Raw genomic sequence first — 19,104 nt, 5'->3', positions numbered from 1 at the left:
GGGCTTAAAATCCTGGTATTTATCTAAACCTTGAAAATCTTTCTTTCTTTTTTTTTTTTTAACGCTCACACATGAAAACTACTCATTTTACTATTAAGCTTATTGCTAAGTATAAAAAAATTAAAATGAACTATGGTAGAATAGATGTTTTAGTGAAGTACAATTTGTGTTTCAGGTAAAAGCAAAGACTGAATTGCTACTTTCAGCAGAGGCATCGAAAACTGCTCAAAGAGCAGACCTTCAGAATCACCTGGACACTGCCCAGCATGCACTGCAAGATAAGCAACAGGTTATAAGCAACATCTGAACATAAAGTTTCCATGTTACCTAAAAAACTATTTAACAGCCTAAGAATAGTCAGTTTACAAACTAAATAAACATGTGAATGTGCATTTGGAAGTCATAGTTTAGGATATTTTAACCATGTGTTATGTATTGAGTTCTTTTTGCTGTAATCTGAACCAGATAAATTTTGCAGCGCAAAGAATTTCCTTGGTAATCCACTCCTTGCTGTGGGAATATGGTTCAGATTCTAAATTGTCCTTTTGGGGTATAATTCAGTTCTCACCTGTATGTTACGAAGAAAAGATTGTAGAAGGCACTGTGTACAAGCTAAAACTCTTTAATTATTATTGCAGAATCAGATACCTGTGTTCAGAAATAAGTATCTATGTGCCAAATGACACGTAAAACCAAAAGACTGTTATTAAGATTGCATGTTTTTAAAGTGTGTTAATCCTAGTGAAGCATTCCACTGGCTGCTGAATCAAGTATTTGCTTTGCTAGAATCAGTGCTGCTGTGGTCTTCATGTAAACATCTAGCAGATTCTAACGTAGAACCATTTTTTAAGTTAGAAATGTAGATAATTGCTGTAAACAGAAGACCTCTTTTTGCAACTCTCAAATAATTACTTAATAATTAGAAGTCAGCTTGGTTGGAGAGCAACAAGCTTTGGTGTAGCTGTCATCATAGTGGTTACTAGGTGGATGTGTTCATGTCTCATGCGGAAATTCCGTTGTTTTGGGTTGAACCAAATGGTTTGAAATAATTCCTGGTATGTGGAGAACTGACTGTTTCCATGGTATTTGCTTTCCTTTTCAGTAGTGCTTGATTTCATGAAGACAGCAAGAATTTTCTCAAGGTTTTTGCCTTCTCAGTTTTCTGCCTCTCATAATAAATCAAATTGTTGTTCCTTTTTAATTTGAACATGTTAGATTATTTAAAGCATATGTGACATTAGTAATTTTTGGAAGTTATTTAAAAACCAACAACCCTAATTTTTATTTTTTTAAATTTACTTCAGGAGTTAAATAAGGTCAATGTTCAGTTGGATCAGGTTACAGCTAAGCTGAATGACAAGCAGGAATACTGTGCTCAGCTGGAAGCCAATCTTAAAGAGTACAAAGAGAAACATCTTTATTTAGAACAGAAAACTGAAGAGCTAGTGGGACAGCTTAAGGTTTGTATTGAACACAGTATCTAAGCTTATTGAAACTGATGTTCTCTGCTGTTTGGTAGTATGAGTGAAAAGTTGTGCTCAAAGTATGGGGGAAGAATTGTAGCAGTGCCACTTTTGTAGGTTTTCTTTTTCATAAGTGTTTCCTAATCAACCATTAAACCCTGTTCTGCTCTTCCTCCATGCCTGCATATCACTCTAAGAAGACAGGCTTAGGGCATTGCCACTGTACTGCTGTTTTCCTCTGTGTGTGCTTCTTCCAGCCTCTGTGCTACCTGGAAGGTGCTATGAGAGGGAACATGAATACTTCCCTAAATTAAGAGTCTTCAAGTTCAACTTTAGACACCTTACAAATGGTAGCAGGGTCTGTATGTTACATAGGTTTGCCCAAGTTAACACTACCTGTCTGGTTTGATTTATTTTAAACGTTTTTTCAGTAGGCTTCTGCAGAGGCTTTTTATCAAGAATTTATTATCAGTGTTTTTCCTCTAACTTGATCTTGAGTTTTACATTCTATTTCTGGAGTCAATTTTTCTGTATACGTAATTCTGGCGGAGGGTTTGTAGAACCCTTTGGTGTTTTGAGATACTAATATTTTCAGTTAAGAATACGCATTAGTCCTAATGCTTGAGAGCTTTTAAATTCAGATTTTAACTTTTGTTCAATATTTCTTAAGCATTCTTGGGGATCGAAATTCACAGTGCATAAAACCATATGGTACAGGGATCTTAGGAGCATTACAGAATTGATTTTGCAGTGTTGTCTGTATGCTTTGAGGGAGCTTAGCAGTCTTTGTGCTCAAGACTGAGTTGGGTGCTTTTCCTAGCTTGTATGCCCTATAAAAGAGAAGGAAGGTTGTTTTCCCCTATGAAATTTTAAATCCAGTGCTATTAAAAAATAAAACAGTCATACATTTTCATTATCACCATAATTATTTTGTGCTTCCATCTCTCTTCTTTTGAAAACTTTTTTAAAATTAGTTTTCATTTGTGTTTTTACTTTTAATCCTTTTCCTAAAATTTCACAAGCAACCAACAAATGCTTAGTAGGAATACAGTGCTTGCTTCCACAAGATTTTACAAGGTTCCTGGGAGCTGAAGTGTGAAACTGAGCAGGGTTGTTGAGGCTGTCAACAGGAATGCAATTCTGTATAAAACCTTGGTGTTATCACCTTTCTTTAGGATTATTCCTGTTGAGGCACATGGTATTTTAAAAGAAAAAAAAAAAAAAAAGTGAGAAACCAAATTCCTGCCCTCAGGAATTTTCAGGGAGAAACTTGGCCATTTTGCTTTATGGCCACTGCATGAAAACAGAAATGCCTTAAAAGAGCCAGGCTGTTGAATAGTCTAAGCAGTGCCTATTTGCTGAAGACTCTTGTGTTCTTTATACTCGATGTAGATGAACAAGGACCTTCTAAAAACAAAGCAAGAAAACCATCTCCCAGGCAAGAGTAGGATTTTTCTTTTACAGCTGCAGTTCGTGTCTTTGTTAAAAGAATGACAGTTATTGGGCTATGTATTTCAGCAGTTATTGGCCCCAAAGCTGTGAGCACTGTGTATGGCCTTTTTTTGTATAGGTGTTTTGAATAAGCTCTTCAAAGATTTCTGCAGTTTATCTATTACTTTGCAGTAAAATGTCTGCTTGGCATTTAATTTAAAGGTGATTTCAGAATGTTTTACCAAAACAGTTTGCTGTTGGTGGAGCAAGAGACTTGCAGGAACTAAAAAGTGCAACATAAATAGAAAACTATTGAATTAGGTAGATAGCAGTCACATTTCTCACACACTTTTTACAGTGAAGACTTTCTATAGTCAGTGCTACTCACAGTCCACCTTGACTTCTGCTTTTTATTGCTGTTTTTATTTTGTTGGCTATGTTCTCATGGTTCCAACTATTTTGTTTTTCTGTCTCAGAAACTTGAAGCTGACTTTCTTGATGCGAAAGCAAGCAAAGAACAAGCTCTTCAGGAGTTAGAGCAGCAGCGGCAGCAATGTACAGAGCTAGACCTCCGGGCTGCAGAGCTGTGTAAACAACTTGAAGCATCCAGAGAAGCGTATGCATTTCCTGTGCTACAGTACTTTTCAGAGTCAGACATAAAGCCAGAGTGGTTTGGACGTGGGCTGAAATTTTGTTCTTCTCTCCTGTGATTTCTTAAAGTCAGAGATAAAATTGATGTATTCCCTCTGTGACAAGAACTGAGCTGTATCCCACCTGTTTTCTTTGATTTTGTAAGTTGTGCAGACTCCGTCTGCCATCTTGTCTCATGTGAATCACTGACTGCTGTGATTCACTACACTTCTGGAGTTTATTCATGGTTGTCAGCTAAGTATCTGAACAGTTTGGTGTACTGAGGTACAACTTTAAATATCCACAGCTGTGAAGCTTTCAAAGACTAATTTGCAATTTATACGTAAGCAGCAAAGGGATATTTTCTGTTCATAGTATTTGAGGGAAAACAGTCCATCTCAAAACAATATTTAGAGTTGCTGGTATGTCTTCATTGGAGAGACAAAATTCCTATGTTCTAGAAGAAAAAGGTATTCTATGAAGTAGTTCTATAGGTAATATATTCAATAATATAAGCATTTAGTGATAGAAAAGAATCTGTGAAGACCAACATAAAAAAACCCCCACTTTATTGTTCTCTTTGTATTTGCAGGATGTCTAATGCTAAATCAGATTTACAGAAGAAATCTGAAGCCCTTGAACAAGCAAAACAGCAAATTTCAAAGCAGGAGGAGGAAAAGGCCAACCTCAAACAAAATCTTGATAAATCAAATCAAGATACAAGTAAACAACTCAAAGAATTAGATTGTAAAATGCAAGCAGCAACATCAGAGCTGCAACAAGTCAAAGCAGAGAAGGACAGTCTATTAAAGGACCTTACAGCTACCAAAGAGAAGCTCTCAAAAACTTCAGAATCCTTCAAAAAAAGAAAGGAGGAATTAGAAAAAGAAATACAAAAAGGAAAAGCAGCTATGGCAGAAATGGTTGGTAGATTCTTTTATTAGACATGAAGCTTGGTGTACTTCCAATCTGATGAAATGACTTTGCTTTCTATCTGAAAACAGTGTATGTACACTGATAATGCATGGAAATTAATTACCTTAAGGAAAAACAAATCATGATTTTCAGTTGTTCATACATGTGGCCTACCTTAACATTTTTTGTGTGGCTGTTTGCACTTCTTAAATGTCAGTCATATCACAGAACAGGATCTCTTTTTCCTTGCTGAATGCCTTTAATAAAGTGAAGAAAACCATGTGGAAGGGAAGTGGTGAAACAGTTTTATGAGAAATAGGCCCTTTTAAAAAAATACATCTATCTTATTATTGCAAAATTCAGTGTTAAACCCTCTGCTCAAGTGCCGTCATACTGAGGAAGCTGCTATTTTTCTGAAGCCATTTTAGTTTCCTTTCTAGACTCTTTTATATAGAACCTTCCTGGATGCCTGTCTGGACATCCTGGAAAGCTCTGTACTGCAGGCAGAGTTAACATTGTCAGCCATTTTGGGGATATGTCTGGCTTATGGTATTGTGAAAGTACTAGAACTGTTTGATTTTCAGTGAGGTCTCCCAAGTGGTGAGACACCAACAAGTACATGACCACCACAGCAACCTGTTGCCATAATGAAAGAACTCTTAGTAGCCTTAAAATACATGTTTTTTTCCTTCCTTTTTTTTTTTTTAATTTGTTGGTGATACAAATGAGCACTCTATCATTATATGTTTTTTACATTTTCTTCCACAACTGTTCTGACACCCCTGCCTCAGACATGGTGCTAGGGGTATTTTTCTCACTTTTGTTTTACGTGTCACCATTTCCCAGAATCTGTTCATAGCTGCTTTTATTCTGATCTAAAAAAATTCTGCTCATAGTTAAAAATAACATTTTTCCTTTACTCTTTCACCTCTTTAAGATAAGCCTTTTTGTTTGCTTTACTTAGTTACTGCTGTTTAAATATTTGTTTCTCCTAAAAACTTGAAGGATTTGCTCCCCAATTTAGACTTAAAGATAGGAGTCCAGATTCTGCTTCTAATTCTGTAGTCATTTGGAGGCTTGTCACTGTCCTAAGTGCATAGTATTTGGGCTTAAAATGTGGTTGTATTAGCATACAAGTTCTCCAAACGTATTTGCTCATGAGTTTTAGAACATCAAGAAATTCTGGATCCTGAGGAGAGCGGTGAGCCTACTGCTTCCCATGAGAAGGAAAAAGGCTGCCTACAGCTGCTCCAAATAGGGACACTATCCCTAATCAGAAAATCTTTTTGCCACATGGCTGCCTTTGTTAAGTACTGGGTATCAGCTGTGTTCATCTTAAGTTTGCCACTTTTAAAAGTTTGGAGAAGTTTTTTAGCTGAAAATCTGTCTGCAACTGAGAAGGAAAGCTTCTTTACTGAAAAGGAAAGTGTGTTTTTTCAAGTCTTTGTAGATCCTGCAAAAAGTGCTTGATACTTTCTCTTAGAAGCTCACAGAAATATTTGCTTGTTGTATTTTTTTTTTTTAGGAAAAATCCTGCCAAGAAGTAAAACACCAACTCCAGGTACAAACAGAGTCTGTAGCTAAAGAGAGGAATGAATTGAAAAACTCACTGGAAAAAAAGGATGGGGTAAGCTGTCCACTTAGTTTCAAAAATGTACAGATCAATAAAAATAAATGTCTAAAGTACTAATTTTTCAGTTTTGCCTGCTGAAACTGATGAGACATAAAGAGGTTGCAGTTCTTAAATTGTAATCTACCTGGGGCACTGAAATAAGCAATACAAAAAATTTCCAAGATGTTAGTGTGAAGTTTTAAAATACAGGTTCCACTCCTCTTTGTCCCACATAGCTCAGTGGGTGATTTTAGCCCTTCAGGTTTTTTCATTAGTGAACCAGTTATTTTATATTACCATGTCCTCAATTTTTTTTTATACGTATTGTCTGTGAATGATGCAAGCTGTTATCTTGTATCCTTTGATCTATTTCAGTCTCAGGCCTTATTAGTCTGTTTTCTTTGTGGATGACAGGACATTTTCAGGTATCCTAGAAGGATTTAGTTACTTTAGCAAACCTGTATAATTGCTGTGACTGCATAAGGACCAAGTGTACATTTTATTAAAGATGAGCATTCAGACTGCAAAATCATGAAGTCCAGCTGGCAGCCTGAATGCCTAATCTGCTTTCATGGATTTTTTTTTTACCCAAGTTGTTACCTGTTCCCTAAAGGAATCAGGAAAGATATGTTCAGTGGACATAAGTTGATGGACTGATGGACTCTTACTGTCAGAAAAAGAGGGTTTATAGATGTACAGGTGTGATGATAATTGCACAGTGGCTACTGCTGCTACTCCCCTGGCTCCTTTCTCCTTCAGCAGAAGCACTGCAGTGCTCTGTGGCAAGTGCAGGAGGATGAGTTTGGTACCTACTGCAGTTAATACTAGCAGGAGAGCTCAGACCACTTCTGGCTGGAGAAAAGTTGCTTGTTCTCAATTTCAAATGGTGAAAAAGAAGTCTGCAGTTGTTCTAAGGGTAGGAAATTGGGACTAACAGGCGAGTTTAGTGTGTTACAGTAGCTCTTAACATCTAAATCTACTTGCCAGTGTTGGACCACCTAGCAACAAAGCAGGAAGTAGCAGCAGTGGTACTTTGGCATGATCTGCTTTTGTGTGCAAGAAATAACAGTAGCAGGCTTGGAATCTGATTGCTGCAAATAATCTGCAGCTCTTTATGGAAAGGTAAGAGCAGGGAAGAAGTGTGTGGCTTGATATCTCTCTAGTCTCTGGCAGACTGATACCTAGAGGGAAGTAGAATAGGACAAGCCTTTCAGATTCCTACAATCAAGAGATTCTCCCCAACTTATAGCAGTCTTTTGAGAGCTAATGTCCTGAGGCTGTACCTTCAGTTTTAGCAGCTTTGACCAGTTTTTAATCTGTGAAATTGTCTGATTTTAAAATACTTGATTTGCCATCCACATGGTTCAATAGGCAGTTGTACAAATAGGTATCTACAAATAGTGATTTGAATTAAACTTATATAGTTATTTAATATTTTTTAATACAGATTTCTAAGCAGTTGTCAATAGAACTTGATTCAGCACGAGCACAAGTACTGGAAATTCAGGGTCTTCTGAAAGAGAAAGAAAAGAGCGAGCAACATCTCCAGGGAAAGCTGAGAGACTTGAAGGAATCTTTTGAGCAAAAGAAAAAACATAGTGAGACTCTGCAAGCTGAATTAAAAACTGCACTTTTAGAAAAGGTGAGACTCTCTTACTCCTTTAAGAAAATGAATTTAAATGTCTCTGATAAATGCTGCAGCTTTTATGTCAATATCTTTGTGATAAACAGCTGTTTGCTGTAGTGTTGTTGGAAATGATAATGTGCAGATGTGGAAACAAGTTCTTCAGATGCTGTGGGATATGGAAGCAACAACATCAACAACAACAACAATAATAAAATAAGAAGAACCAGTGCTTGAAATATGGATTCTCTAGGAAATTAGTTTCAATAAACTGATAAAAATAGCTAGGGTGAATATATTTGTTTTGCTTCAGGAGCATGCTATGAGGCAAGAACGGCCTTTTTCTTTAAAGCGGTAGAGTCTTCTGAAAGTAGTTTAGACAAACTCTACAATGTTTTGGAACGCCCATGGCAGTTTTAAAGCAAGTTTTCTCTAATTATACCAAAAGAGTTTATCTGAGTGACATTATGAAACTCATAAACCATAATGGAAAGAGTTCAAATGTCTTATTACATGAGGGAATCACAGAATCACAGAATTTTTGGAGTTGGAAAGGACCTTAAACATCGAGTTCCAACTCCCCTGCATGGGCAGGACACCTTCCACTAGAACTGGCTACTCAGAGCCCCATCCAACCTGCCCCTGAACACCTCCAGGGATGGAGCTCCCACAACATCTCTGGGCAGCCTGTTCCAGTGTCTCATCACCCTTACACTGAAGAATTTACGCCTGATCTCTAACCTAAATCTCTTTCAGCTTAAAACCATTACCCCTTGTCCTCTTACTGCAAGCGCCTGTAAAAAAGACCCTCCCCAGCTTTCCTGTAGGCCCCCTTCAGGTAATGGAAGGCCAATATGAGGTCCCCCTGGAGCCTTCTCTTTTTCAGACTGAAAAACCCCAACTACCTCAGCCTGTCCTCTTAAGAGAGATGCTCCAGCCCTCTGATCATTTTCGTGGCCCTTCTCTGGACACGTTCCAACAGGTCCACATCTTTCTTGTGCTGGGGGCACCAGAGCTGGACGCAGTATTCTAGGTGAGGTCTCATCAGAGCAGAGTAGAGGGACAGAATCACCTTTCTCAATCTGCTGGCAACACTACTTTTGATACAGCTCAGGATGGAGTTGGCCTGGGCTGCAACTGCATGTTGTTGGCTCATGTCCAGCTTTTGATCCACTAGTACTCCCAGGTCCTTTTCCACAGGGCTGCTCTCAAGCATGACTTCCCCCAGCCTGTATTCATATTTTCCAGTTGCCAGGGACTTCATCTGATTGCCATGACTTTTCAAATATCATGGACAGTGGTTTGGCAACTGCATCTGTCAGTTCCTTCAGGACTCTGGGATGTATCTCATCATGTCCCATGGACTTGTATATCTTAGGTTCCTCAGATGGCCATGAACCTTATCTTCACTTACAGTGGAGGACTTACTTTGGTCTGCATCTTGTGGGCCATCAAAATGAGACTTACGAGGAGAGGGGTTGCCAGTGAAGACTGAGGGAAAAAAGTTGTTGAGAACCTCAGCCTTCTCCTTGTTGGTTGTGACCACCTCACCATTGTGGCTTATCAGGTGGGGTAGCTTTATTTAACCTTCCTTTTCTGGTTTATGTACCTATAGAAGCCCTTGTTTTTCTTAACATCTCTTGCCAAGTTCAGTTCTAGCTGTGCCTAGGCCTTCCTCACCTCATCCCTGCATAACCAGGCAGTGTCCCTATACTCTACCCAGAATACCTGTCCCTTCTTCCACTCCCTGTGTAGGTCCATCTTGCCTTTTAGTTTGACCAGCAGGTCTTGACTCAGCCATGCTGGTCTCTTACCTTCCTTGCCCGATTTCCTGTGTTATGTTGTGAATGTTATGTTGTGTGTTCCATGCACTGCAAAATGTTGCTCCAGCTTTGGCTGCCCTATGGTACATGATTGTATTTGTGCTTCAGTCAGTACATGGAAACTTTAGGACTTGGAAACATTAGCTGGGTTTTTAATGTTTGGTCTTAATGTGTTTCACTTAATCTTCTGACATGAATTAAATTTTGTGTTAAATTAGTTATATAGTATTACTGTAAAATCACATCAGATTACTGAACTGCTATTTCATAAGTGGAAAAAAAGTCTTATGATGCAGCAGAAATGCAGTTTATCAAACTGATTAAGCTTACTTTACTCTCTGTAACTTTATTGAAACTTTGTATGCTTACCTTTCAGGCAGAACTGGAGAATAAACTGCAACAGCAGTCTATTTTGTCAGCACAGGAGCTTAAAGCAGAGAAGGTCAAGCTAGCAGACTTACAGAAGACCCATGAAAAAGATAAGGAAAACTTGGAGAAGTTGCAGCTGGACCTTTATGGGAAAGAGTTTTTTTTTGAAAGAGTCTGAGCTGCTGGCAATAACGCAAGACCTTAAGGTAGTTAGAGTAATTTTAATGTCATATGTGATTTAGTAGTTTATTTTTATCAAATTCATAGACCAAGAAACAGTGCGAGAACTGCACGGGGGGGAAAATATCTTCTTCAATATATAGAATTCACTGCTGTTGCATCCCTTACACTGGAACAAAGAATACCCTGAAACTACTGTAAAGCCAAGGGTTTTTACCAGTTTACCTGAACTACCCTTGCATTTGTGGAGCAGCAAAGTGAAAGATGATTTATTTTTTTTAATAGTTAATTTTTTGTGTTGCCTTTTCTTGTTATATACTATAGCTTTCCACTAATTTAAACAGCACAGCTAATTAGGGTAAAGTTTGTTTCAGCAGGTGATTGTTGTCTTGTAGATGAAATAACTAGAATTTTCATTGCCAGTTCTTTCCCGTGTCCTTTCCCCTTGTGCTTCTTCCTGGCTGATTGTCAGTGTTCAGAGATGTCAAACTAATAACACTTAGAGTTAGGGACTTGCCTGGAATACAGGTATCTTAACTTAATCCTTTGCTACTCCTAAGCTGAACCTTTCTTATTTGGTATCAGGATGCAGGGCCTTCAAAGAGGTATTGCTGGGAGTTGAGTCAGTCAGCAAAGATGTTTCTGTCCTTTTTTTCTGCTCCCCTCCTTCATGTCAGTGCTAAGCCAATGCTCCGGTTAGTCCCAGCACATACTGTGCTAGAGAGACTGACTGTCTACTGGCAAGACAGCTTTGGCATTTTTCACTTCAGATGATTCCCACTGCAGCTTTGACTGTGTCTGACACTGTTGTTGTAGGCTTCTCTGAAGTTTATAGAGAGAAATAGGCACTTTGGGAGGACAGATCATCTGAATCATTTTCGATACCATCTTCTCTTTGTTTCATTATATATAAAAGGAGCCATTGATGACTGCTTGGATTTGAGAGCTCTCTTTCACCTGTCCTGGTGGAGGCCTTTCAGTCGCACCACTGAAATTGTTAAAGGTCTTTTGGCTGTTTCAGATAGGAGCATGTGTGAATTTTGGAGCCCTAGCCATACTCTAGGTTCCAGGTTATTTTAAGAAGAGAAATAGCTCCTTACATATAGGCCACTGTAGTTATATTAATCATACTCCTCCCCAGCAGCATTAGATTGCCTGCCATATTTCCCTGCAGGTTACAGAAGCTTTACCTACCAGTGTTTCTTAGCTGGATTGCAACATGAAATTGTGAAGAAGTTCAGCATGATTAATAAACAAAAATGGTTTAAAAATACTCTGTCTTATAATTCATTACTATAGCACATGTATCTCTGTAACTTAATTTCCTGCAATGCATTTAGATGAACATTTGGTAATGTAATGACCTATAAAAGCGTTGGGTGTGCTTAATAACTGGGTTTTCTGCTATAGTTTTAATTTAAGTTTCACTCCTTTGCAAAAATAGCTTTGAATAAGTTATTAAACCATTTTGATGACTTCTAGTTCTGGCAAGTATAAAATAGGACAGTAGGTGTCCCACATGCTTTTAAACCTGAATGGGGATGGTAGCAAGGGAGAGAGAACATCCATGCAAAAAAGGTAAAATAAGGTGATGGCAATGGGAAAACAAGATTTTCAAGATGAGCAGTCAGGTAACTTGATTTATTATGTAAGTCACTGTGGAGCCTAGAGAGCCTGAGAAACGTAGGGGTCCTCAGTACTGAAGGAATGTACCAACTTGGAGGTTGTTTGCTCAATTAAAAATAAAATAAAATTAAAGTATTAATTTAGGGTTAGTGAAGTCTGCTTGCCACCACTTTTTTCTGTATAATGTTGAAGAGGGAAAATCTGGGGATCTGATCTTTAATGGTGGGTGGGCTGCCTTATTGCAATGTTAATCTGAAGAAGCAGTGATAACTTCTCTTAGAAGACCGCAAAGGAAAAAGCATTTTGAGAAAGCATCAGCGTAATCATGTTAGTCTTGAGACCTGAATATCAAAATACCACTCAAGTCAGAAGAACTTTATGATAGAGTTTCGTAGTCCAATTCACAGTCAGTTGTTTGGATTGTGTTTTCACTTAGCTGAGTTAGTAAATGTAAAGAATTTGAGCTAAACCTGTAGACTGTGGTTGAAGTTTGGAACTGATGCTGGTGAGTGTTCTGAGGTAGAGAAAGGTCTTAAACTTACTAGTAGGAAGTAGTAGAAGTTTTCAAAACTTGTATGTAAGGTGAACTTGGGTTTCTTTCAGTGCAGGCTTTTTAGAAAAGGTATGAACTCCCTGCACAGCTGTGTTGAGTCAGCATGGTTTGAAGCCCAGTGTAGCCCAGGAGAGAGAGGCATGGCCAGGCTGTATCATGAGATAAAATGCTCGGTTTTCTGTAGTGAAAAATACTAGAATGGGAAGCTTAAATACCCTCATGTGGTGTCGCACCACGGTATTGGTGAGGCTGAGGTTTCAGGCGTCGGGATAGATCATGACAAGCCGTACAGCAGATAAGTGAGGCAAGTAGGGTGTTGGGTCTAGTCCATGGGAAGGCATGGCAGGACTTGGGCCGGACAGAGAGCACCATCTGCTGGCATCTGCTCGGAATGTCACTGTTAGGAGAGCTGGCTCAGCTCCAGCTGGGAGACTGAGGTGTGGTTGAAAGGTCAGCAAATGCTTTCAGGGAAGCTTTAGAGTTGGAGATAGAGCATTGCTTGAAGGAGAGCTGCAGAGCCGGCAGCTCCTCACCAGCAAGGCTGAATCCTAGTGTCTGGTTCAATAACAGAAGATCTTAGCTGTGTAGCAGTACCCAGATGTAAACTTTGAAGCTGTAAGGCTTGCAGAGGAAACGTGAGAAGTGTTGGAACAAAACGGGGAGAACTCAGTTATAATTTTATGGATACTATTTGCTACAAGTTTACTTTGGTTTAAAATTGCACTGTCTATTAACAGCATTCATGTTTTTGTCTATGTGACTGGAAAAAGAAATTGGGTAGGATTTGAGTGCTTCTAAAAGCTACAGTTTTTGATAAAAAAGAATCTATATAATAAGAAAAGAACACCACTAAATATTTTTATATATATACACACACATATATATGTGCATATATAATATATAAGTATTTGTTGTATACACATACAAAAATATTTACTGTGGGGTTTTTTTGTGGAAAAGGTGGCTTTTTATATAGAAGAATTAAAAAAAAAAGCAGAACTCTTGTTTTTGCCTTGATTTTGAGTTAGTGTGAACATTGTGTGAATCCAGCTCTGTTAGGCTCTGCCAAGTATTCAACAGTCTTGGCATTTATGCTTTTTGTAGTCAGTCCTGGTTTCCTTTGTGTTCTCAAAAGAATGTTTCTTTGCCTCCAATATTGTCATAACTGTCAGAGTATTTTCAGTGGACATCCTGGGACAATATTCATGCTGCCAAACTTCTGGTCTGTAAATCAGGAACCTGAATTGCCTACAGTCACTCTAACCCTTCTTAGGAAAGGAGAAGAGATCAGGTTATCATCTGTGAATAATTTCACATCCTTTCTCATGGGCTGGATTCAGGGTGCAGAGAACAGGGGACACAAAGACTAAAATTCCACTTAAGTGGCAGGAATCCAGATCCTAACACCCAGCTAGTTCTGCTGTTTGCACTATTTGCACTGCAACAGCCCAGGTTATACAATCAGACTATCTTCTTATTTTTTTACTTGAACTCTATACTGGTCATCTTAGGATCTGTTTTATTTACAAAAACAAACACAAGTTGCCTTATTTTGTTCTGCATATACTTTTTCCATGCATTCAGTTTTGTTTGCCCTCCTTTTAAAGAGCAGTCAGATGGTTGAGGTTATCTTGTTGGGAGAACAGCTATCATATTCTGGGAGCAATTGCAAAACTGAATGTTAGTAAAGGTAAATGGCATCAGATGTTTTGAAAGGTGATTTTATGTTAAAAATGCAAGCTTCTCAGAAGTCCTAAAGAATCAGGCTGAATTGCAGTCTCAGTGGAGACTAAGTCAGGAGCAAGGATAATAACTGGAACACATAATCATATGCCAGATTTATTCTAATTTTGAAAGAGTGCTATGAGGTACTTTTGACCAAAGCAGAAAGAAAGGCATAAGTAGATACAGGGTGCATTTACTGTTAAAATTACATTGAATAGTTTCCCAGTTAAGGTAGGTAGGCATCCTTATTAATCACAGCACAATTAAGAGACACTTGTATATGTAAGCTATAGTATGCTAAATTGTATACGAAATTCCACATCTCTTGTATTAGGAACTACTGAATCATAGAATCATTTGTGCAGAATACATTGCAGAATACGTACGCTGAATCATAGAATCATTTGTGCAGAATACATTTCAGAGTATTTGCTTGGCCTAGGCATAAACACAATGGGATAACCCATCCAGTGTAAGCACTTTGGGAGGGGCCATTGAGAGAGTAATATCCCTTAGGTGAGTCTATTTTGGGTGTCACTGTCCACTTCATAGCCAGATTTCATGATCTTGTGCTAACAAATTGGATGTAATGACATTTCTTCTACTGGCAAGGAATTTGAATAAAAGCTGTGTTTTCATTATGCTTCTTTCTAAAACTGCAGGCTGTTGGGTTTTCCTGTGAAGGTGTTCTGTGAGGGTGCTGCTATGCTTCCTGTCCTTTCGCACTGTTTGGAAATATGGTACTTCACTGCCCACAGTGGAGCAGAGGGATAATTTTGCTCTCTGAAAGTTGCACTTTGCTCCAAGCTTAAACTTGCAAACGCACCTTCTATTTTGCTTGAGTTAACACCTTACAACATGTTACGTATTAAACTCCAGTAGCTCAGAAACTAAATAAAATTATTTGTCTGCAAATTAATTTTAAAAGCCAATCTGAGCTTTTTGAGATGAAACTATCACTGGTGTTTCAAACTAAGTCTGACTCCGCAGGCAGAACACTTTGGACATTACAAGAAAGAGTTAGGAGGCAGAATTCACTTTGTTTTTAAATCAACACGGAAGCTGCTAAAGCATGTGCATAATTAAGTGAAGTCTAAGTTGTGCTTTTTTTTGTTCATTTCAAAATCACTGGCCTTCAACAAGAGGTTTCATTAGCATTTAAGTAAGAGTTTCAAAATTAATTTAACTTGAAATAATTTAAATCCATACTCATGAACTGAAGGTAATACGTTTATCACTAATAGTAAATCTCCTCACTTCACATTCTCTATTTTAGCATTAAAAATTTCCATAAAACACTGAATGTTTAATGGGAGTGGAGGATGAGTTTGCTGTTTTTCTTTCTCATTGGTCCTTTGTGAAACAACATGCTTGTAGAGGCAGTCAATCTTTGCCTACACCAAAGGCTTTTAAAAAAGTAGCCTACAGAATACTAATTCAGGAAGAACCTCCAAGTTTGACTTTGCTGTACTCAAATAGAATGAACCTTGGGTGCAAGTTTAGGTTATTCCTTGGGGTTTTTCAACGTGTTGTAGAGAGAGAAATACAAGTTATTTTTCTAGGTAAGGGGGGAGAGTAGGAGGCAAATTAAAATATAGGCTGTAGAGTATTTTGAATGGAAGTCTAAATTTTGTGATTAAAATCCTTATGCAGCTGAGACTGAAATGTCTTACCCTGATATTAGCATTTTAAAGTTGTACATTTCATTGTAGGATATTCAAAAGTTTTGTGATTGTCCTAGCACTAGCTTAATTGAGTCATTAAAAAAAAAATACTATTGAATTACTTTTGAAATCTTCCTAGTATAGTTTCACTGCTTCTTTGGTAACGCCAGCTAGAGTTCTAGAGCAGTTGATTTGCCCAGAGAATAAGATAAATTTGTGTGAGCAAATTCCATTCTCTTTTCATTAGTCACCTTTCATTCTCTGCTCCTTTGTTATATTTTCACCTTTTCTTTGTGAAAGGAGGCAAGCTGGAATATGTACAGTACAGTATTGCTGCTGGAATAGGGATAATTTTCTCTTAGGTTGACCTTAGAACCTACAAGTTTCTGTAGCTCTGCTTTGTCAACGTTTGAAGAAAAATGTACATTAAAGATTTTTCCATGTGGAAAATGTTTAACTGGCAGTTGAGTATCTGATTCCGTTCTACTGATAGATGATTTGCAGAGCTCTCTTTGTCCTTAGTCCACAGAAGAAAAACTTGCTCTAGCTCAAGAAGAATTAGTTTCCAGCAGAAATCGACTTGCTAGCAATAATCAGCAGATTCAGGAGCTGAAGAAAGCAAAGTCTACACTGGAGCAGGATGCATCAAAGAAGGAGCAGCAGCTGGGTGAGAAGACCAAAATGTTACAGGATCTTCAGAATGACAAGGTGGGTACCTCTCTTGTTTGAAATATTCACTTAGACACATCCACTCCATGGAGATATCCTTTATTAACTCCATCACATCTCTAAACAAGAGATGTTTCGGCAGCATAACACTGTTGTAGTGCATAGCAATGGCAGTTTTACTGAACCTCTGGTGCAGTAACCTCTTTCAACAGACAGTTGAAGTTAATTTGTTTTGAAATAGGCTGTTAATTTGTTCAAAGTGGTTAGACGTGGAAAAACATTATTAGTTTTAAATCTAAAACTGCAAATGTGTTGCTAATTGTTTGCACTGTGAACTGTGGACAGAGATATGTGGTAGTTCTTTTATCTTAAATACAAAGCCTCCAGGTAGGTTTTTGGCCCTGGATGTTTTTTGTTTGGTTGGTGTTTTTATTTTGTGAATGTGAAAGTAGTAACTTTTCTAGCACATTTTATTTCCCTTCAAGATCTTGAAAGAAAAAGACTTGGCTAACGAAAAATGTAAAACTACAGAGCTCCAGGAAATAAGGAATAGACTTGAAAAAGAAAGTGCCAAGCTGGGTGAAGAGCTTAGAGCCTGCAAGCAAGAATTTGAGAAGGTATATTGAGACAAACTAGTCTTCATGTGGTTGGTTATCTGCTAAGAATACTAATCTGCCTACTCAGTAGATGTTATCTGGAATGGCTTTGCAAAGATGGTTGCTGTAAATATCAATATTACAGGTAAGGGAACCAAAGCATAGATTTCGTTGAGGTTCCTGAACAATGCTGACTTGATTAGTGATAATCCTGGAGCTCTGATGCCCAGTGTTCCTGGCCGGGAGGACAACATAACTTGTCTTAGCTTCAAGATGGGTTGTATGTCCTGGCTTTATTTCTGTTTCACTGTAGATTCACTCTGCCTACCCTGGTTTGACTAATCTGAAGTGCAGAAAGATATCCAAAAGTGTCATGAATGTGATGTTTCCCAGATATTTTAGGCACATCTGGTGCTTCTCAAGGATGTGGGGTAGGGTTGAAACTCCCTTGATGTGCTGTGGTTTCTAAAATGTCTTTAAAAGTCACACTCAGCGAAAAAACAATGTCAGGAGCCTTATAAAAGATTCTCTTCCAAAATCATAACAATCAATTGAGGCCTCTAAAGGGTAAAAGTGTGGAGGTTTTAATGAAATAACTTTTAGTCTTCAGTAAAAGAAACTATTTCTTGTCACAGTCTACATATGTAACTTTTTAGTCTCTTTGGAAGGAAACATTCCTAAAAGACTGTAGTTTGTGTTTTCCATATTATACTACTAAGATTTATATTTGCATTTGTAAAGCACACAAGGTTGAAGTTGCTGCACAAGTATAAATGAAGGCACAGTCCCTAAATGCCAATAAAAAGAAAGTAACATGACATCTTAGAAGTTTCATATGTTCTGTTTCTTCTTGAGTGTTTAGAAAATGATCTCTTGTTTTTAGATAGAAGTCTGTATTATGTTTTTTTCTAGCAATTGATGCCGTGCTTTCTTGCATTTTGGGGAAATGCTATTATAATTCTCATCTTTCCAGAAATCTCTACTCTAAAGAAGAAAATTTATAAAGATGTATATAAAATGTGTGCATGCCAGTGACAGCTTAGTATTAATCTCTTGATCTCCTTACAAGCAATCAGTCTAAACCAGAAATTGTCTCCTAAAGGCATACACTGTTTCCATCTCCTACCAGGGAATGGATAGATGTATATCGATACATGTATATCTGTAGGGCATTTCCCTGTCCTCAGAATATGTTCTCTTGCTGCCTTTGGTTTAGTTTTAACTTGTGATGGAAACTTTGATTTATGGAAAACTGGCAAACCCCTATTAGTCCATTGTACCTGTGAATTCAACTAACTTTCCTCCTACAGGATTTTAAAATGTTTTATTAGTTTTACTTGTTTTTCTGTAACATTTAAAACCAAATGTATCATCCTAATGACTTAAGACATAGGATAATTATTTATACATTTAAGACTAATAGAGACTAGCTTTCTTCCATCAGTATTTGGTTTTTATATTATCATTGTGAAGATTTGAACCTCATTATTACAACCAAAGAACAATGCGAAGTAAATTTTAGAACAGACTCTAAAAAATTAGAATGGATGTATCTTTTCAAAGAACTGTAGAAAATAATCCAAGTTTTCACTACTTTAGTAGAAACATACATTAAATGTATCTTTTAAATTGAATGTTGTTCATAATATAGGTGTAAGTTGAAAATCTTGAAAATCACTGATACTTTGTCCTATAAAATCATCCTTTCTTGCAGTGATAAAACTAAAAATGATTGCTGTCCTTTCCTTGGAAATAATTATAGTAGTTTTAAATGTAAATTTTCAATGTTGCTACTCTAACTTTGAGCTCTGTATCCTAACAGGATGTGGCAAATCTCAAGGATGCAAAACAGCTATTGATTCAACAGAAATTAGAGCTGCAGGGCAAAATAGATAATATGAATTCAGCTCTGGAACAAGAGAAAAAAACCCATCAAATTCTCAAGGATCAGCTGAAAAAGAGAGAAGAGGAGCTGAAGAGAGAATATGCTGAAATTGAAGCAAAACTGGTTAGTACGTTAGAGAGTATAAGACTGTTGTTTTGTGAACACAAGTTTGGATTCTTTCAGAGACAGAGAAGTAACAAAGAATTGACTTTAGTTTCACATTACATTTATTTTTAAATGTCAGGGTCAGAAAACCGTGAGGCATGTACAGGAAAATTCAGTGGGATGACAGCCTTGTCTGATAAAGGGTTTGTTGATGAAAAGTAGTGATTCTAGTAC

The 19,104-nt window shown here is 37.6% G+C and overlaps 1 protein-coding gene across 1 annotated transcript in view; it reads left to right on the top strand.

Moving 5' to 3' along the window:
* Positions 1-19,104, top strand: part of EEA1 (early endosome antigen 1) — a 70,728-nt gene that overhangs the window by 47,906 nt on the left and 3,718 nt on the right. The window contains 11 exon segments of the mRNA XM_010008061.1: positions 176-289; positions 1,305-1,460; positions 3,371-3,510; positions 4,117-4,447; positions 5,965-6,066; positions 7,499-7,693; positions 9,875-10,033; positions 10,035-10,073; positions 16,138-16,323; positions 16,770-16,901; positions 18,703-18,888. Coding sequence (XP_010006363.1) covers positions 176-289; positions 1,305-1,460; positions 3,371-3,510; positions 4,117-4,447; positions 5,965-6,066; positions 7,499-7,693; positions 9,875-10,033; positions 10,035-10,073; positions 16,138-16,323; positions 16,770-16,901; positions 18,703-18,888 — 1,740 coding nt within the window.

Source organism: Chaetura pelagica, unplaced genomic scaffold (genome assembly GCF_000747805.2).
Source record: "Chaetura pelagica isolate M959 unplaced genomic scaffold, ChaPel_1.0 scaffold50, whole genome shotgun sequence".
Taxonomy (NCBI): Eukaryota; Metazoa; Chordata; class Aves; order Apodiformes; family Apodidae; genus Chaetura; species Chaetura pelagica.
Note: the sequence above shows the minus strand (reverse complement) of the source record. Positions and strands in the feature narration are given on the sequence as shown.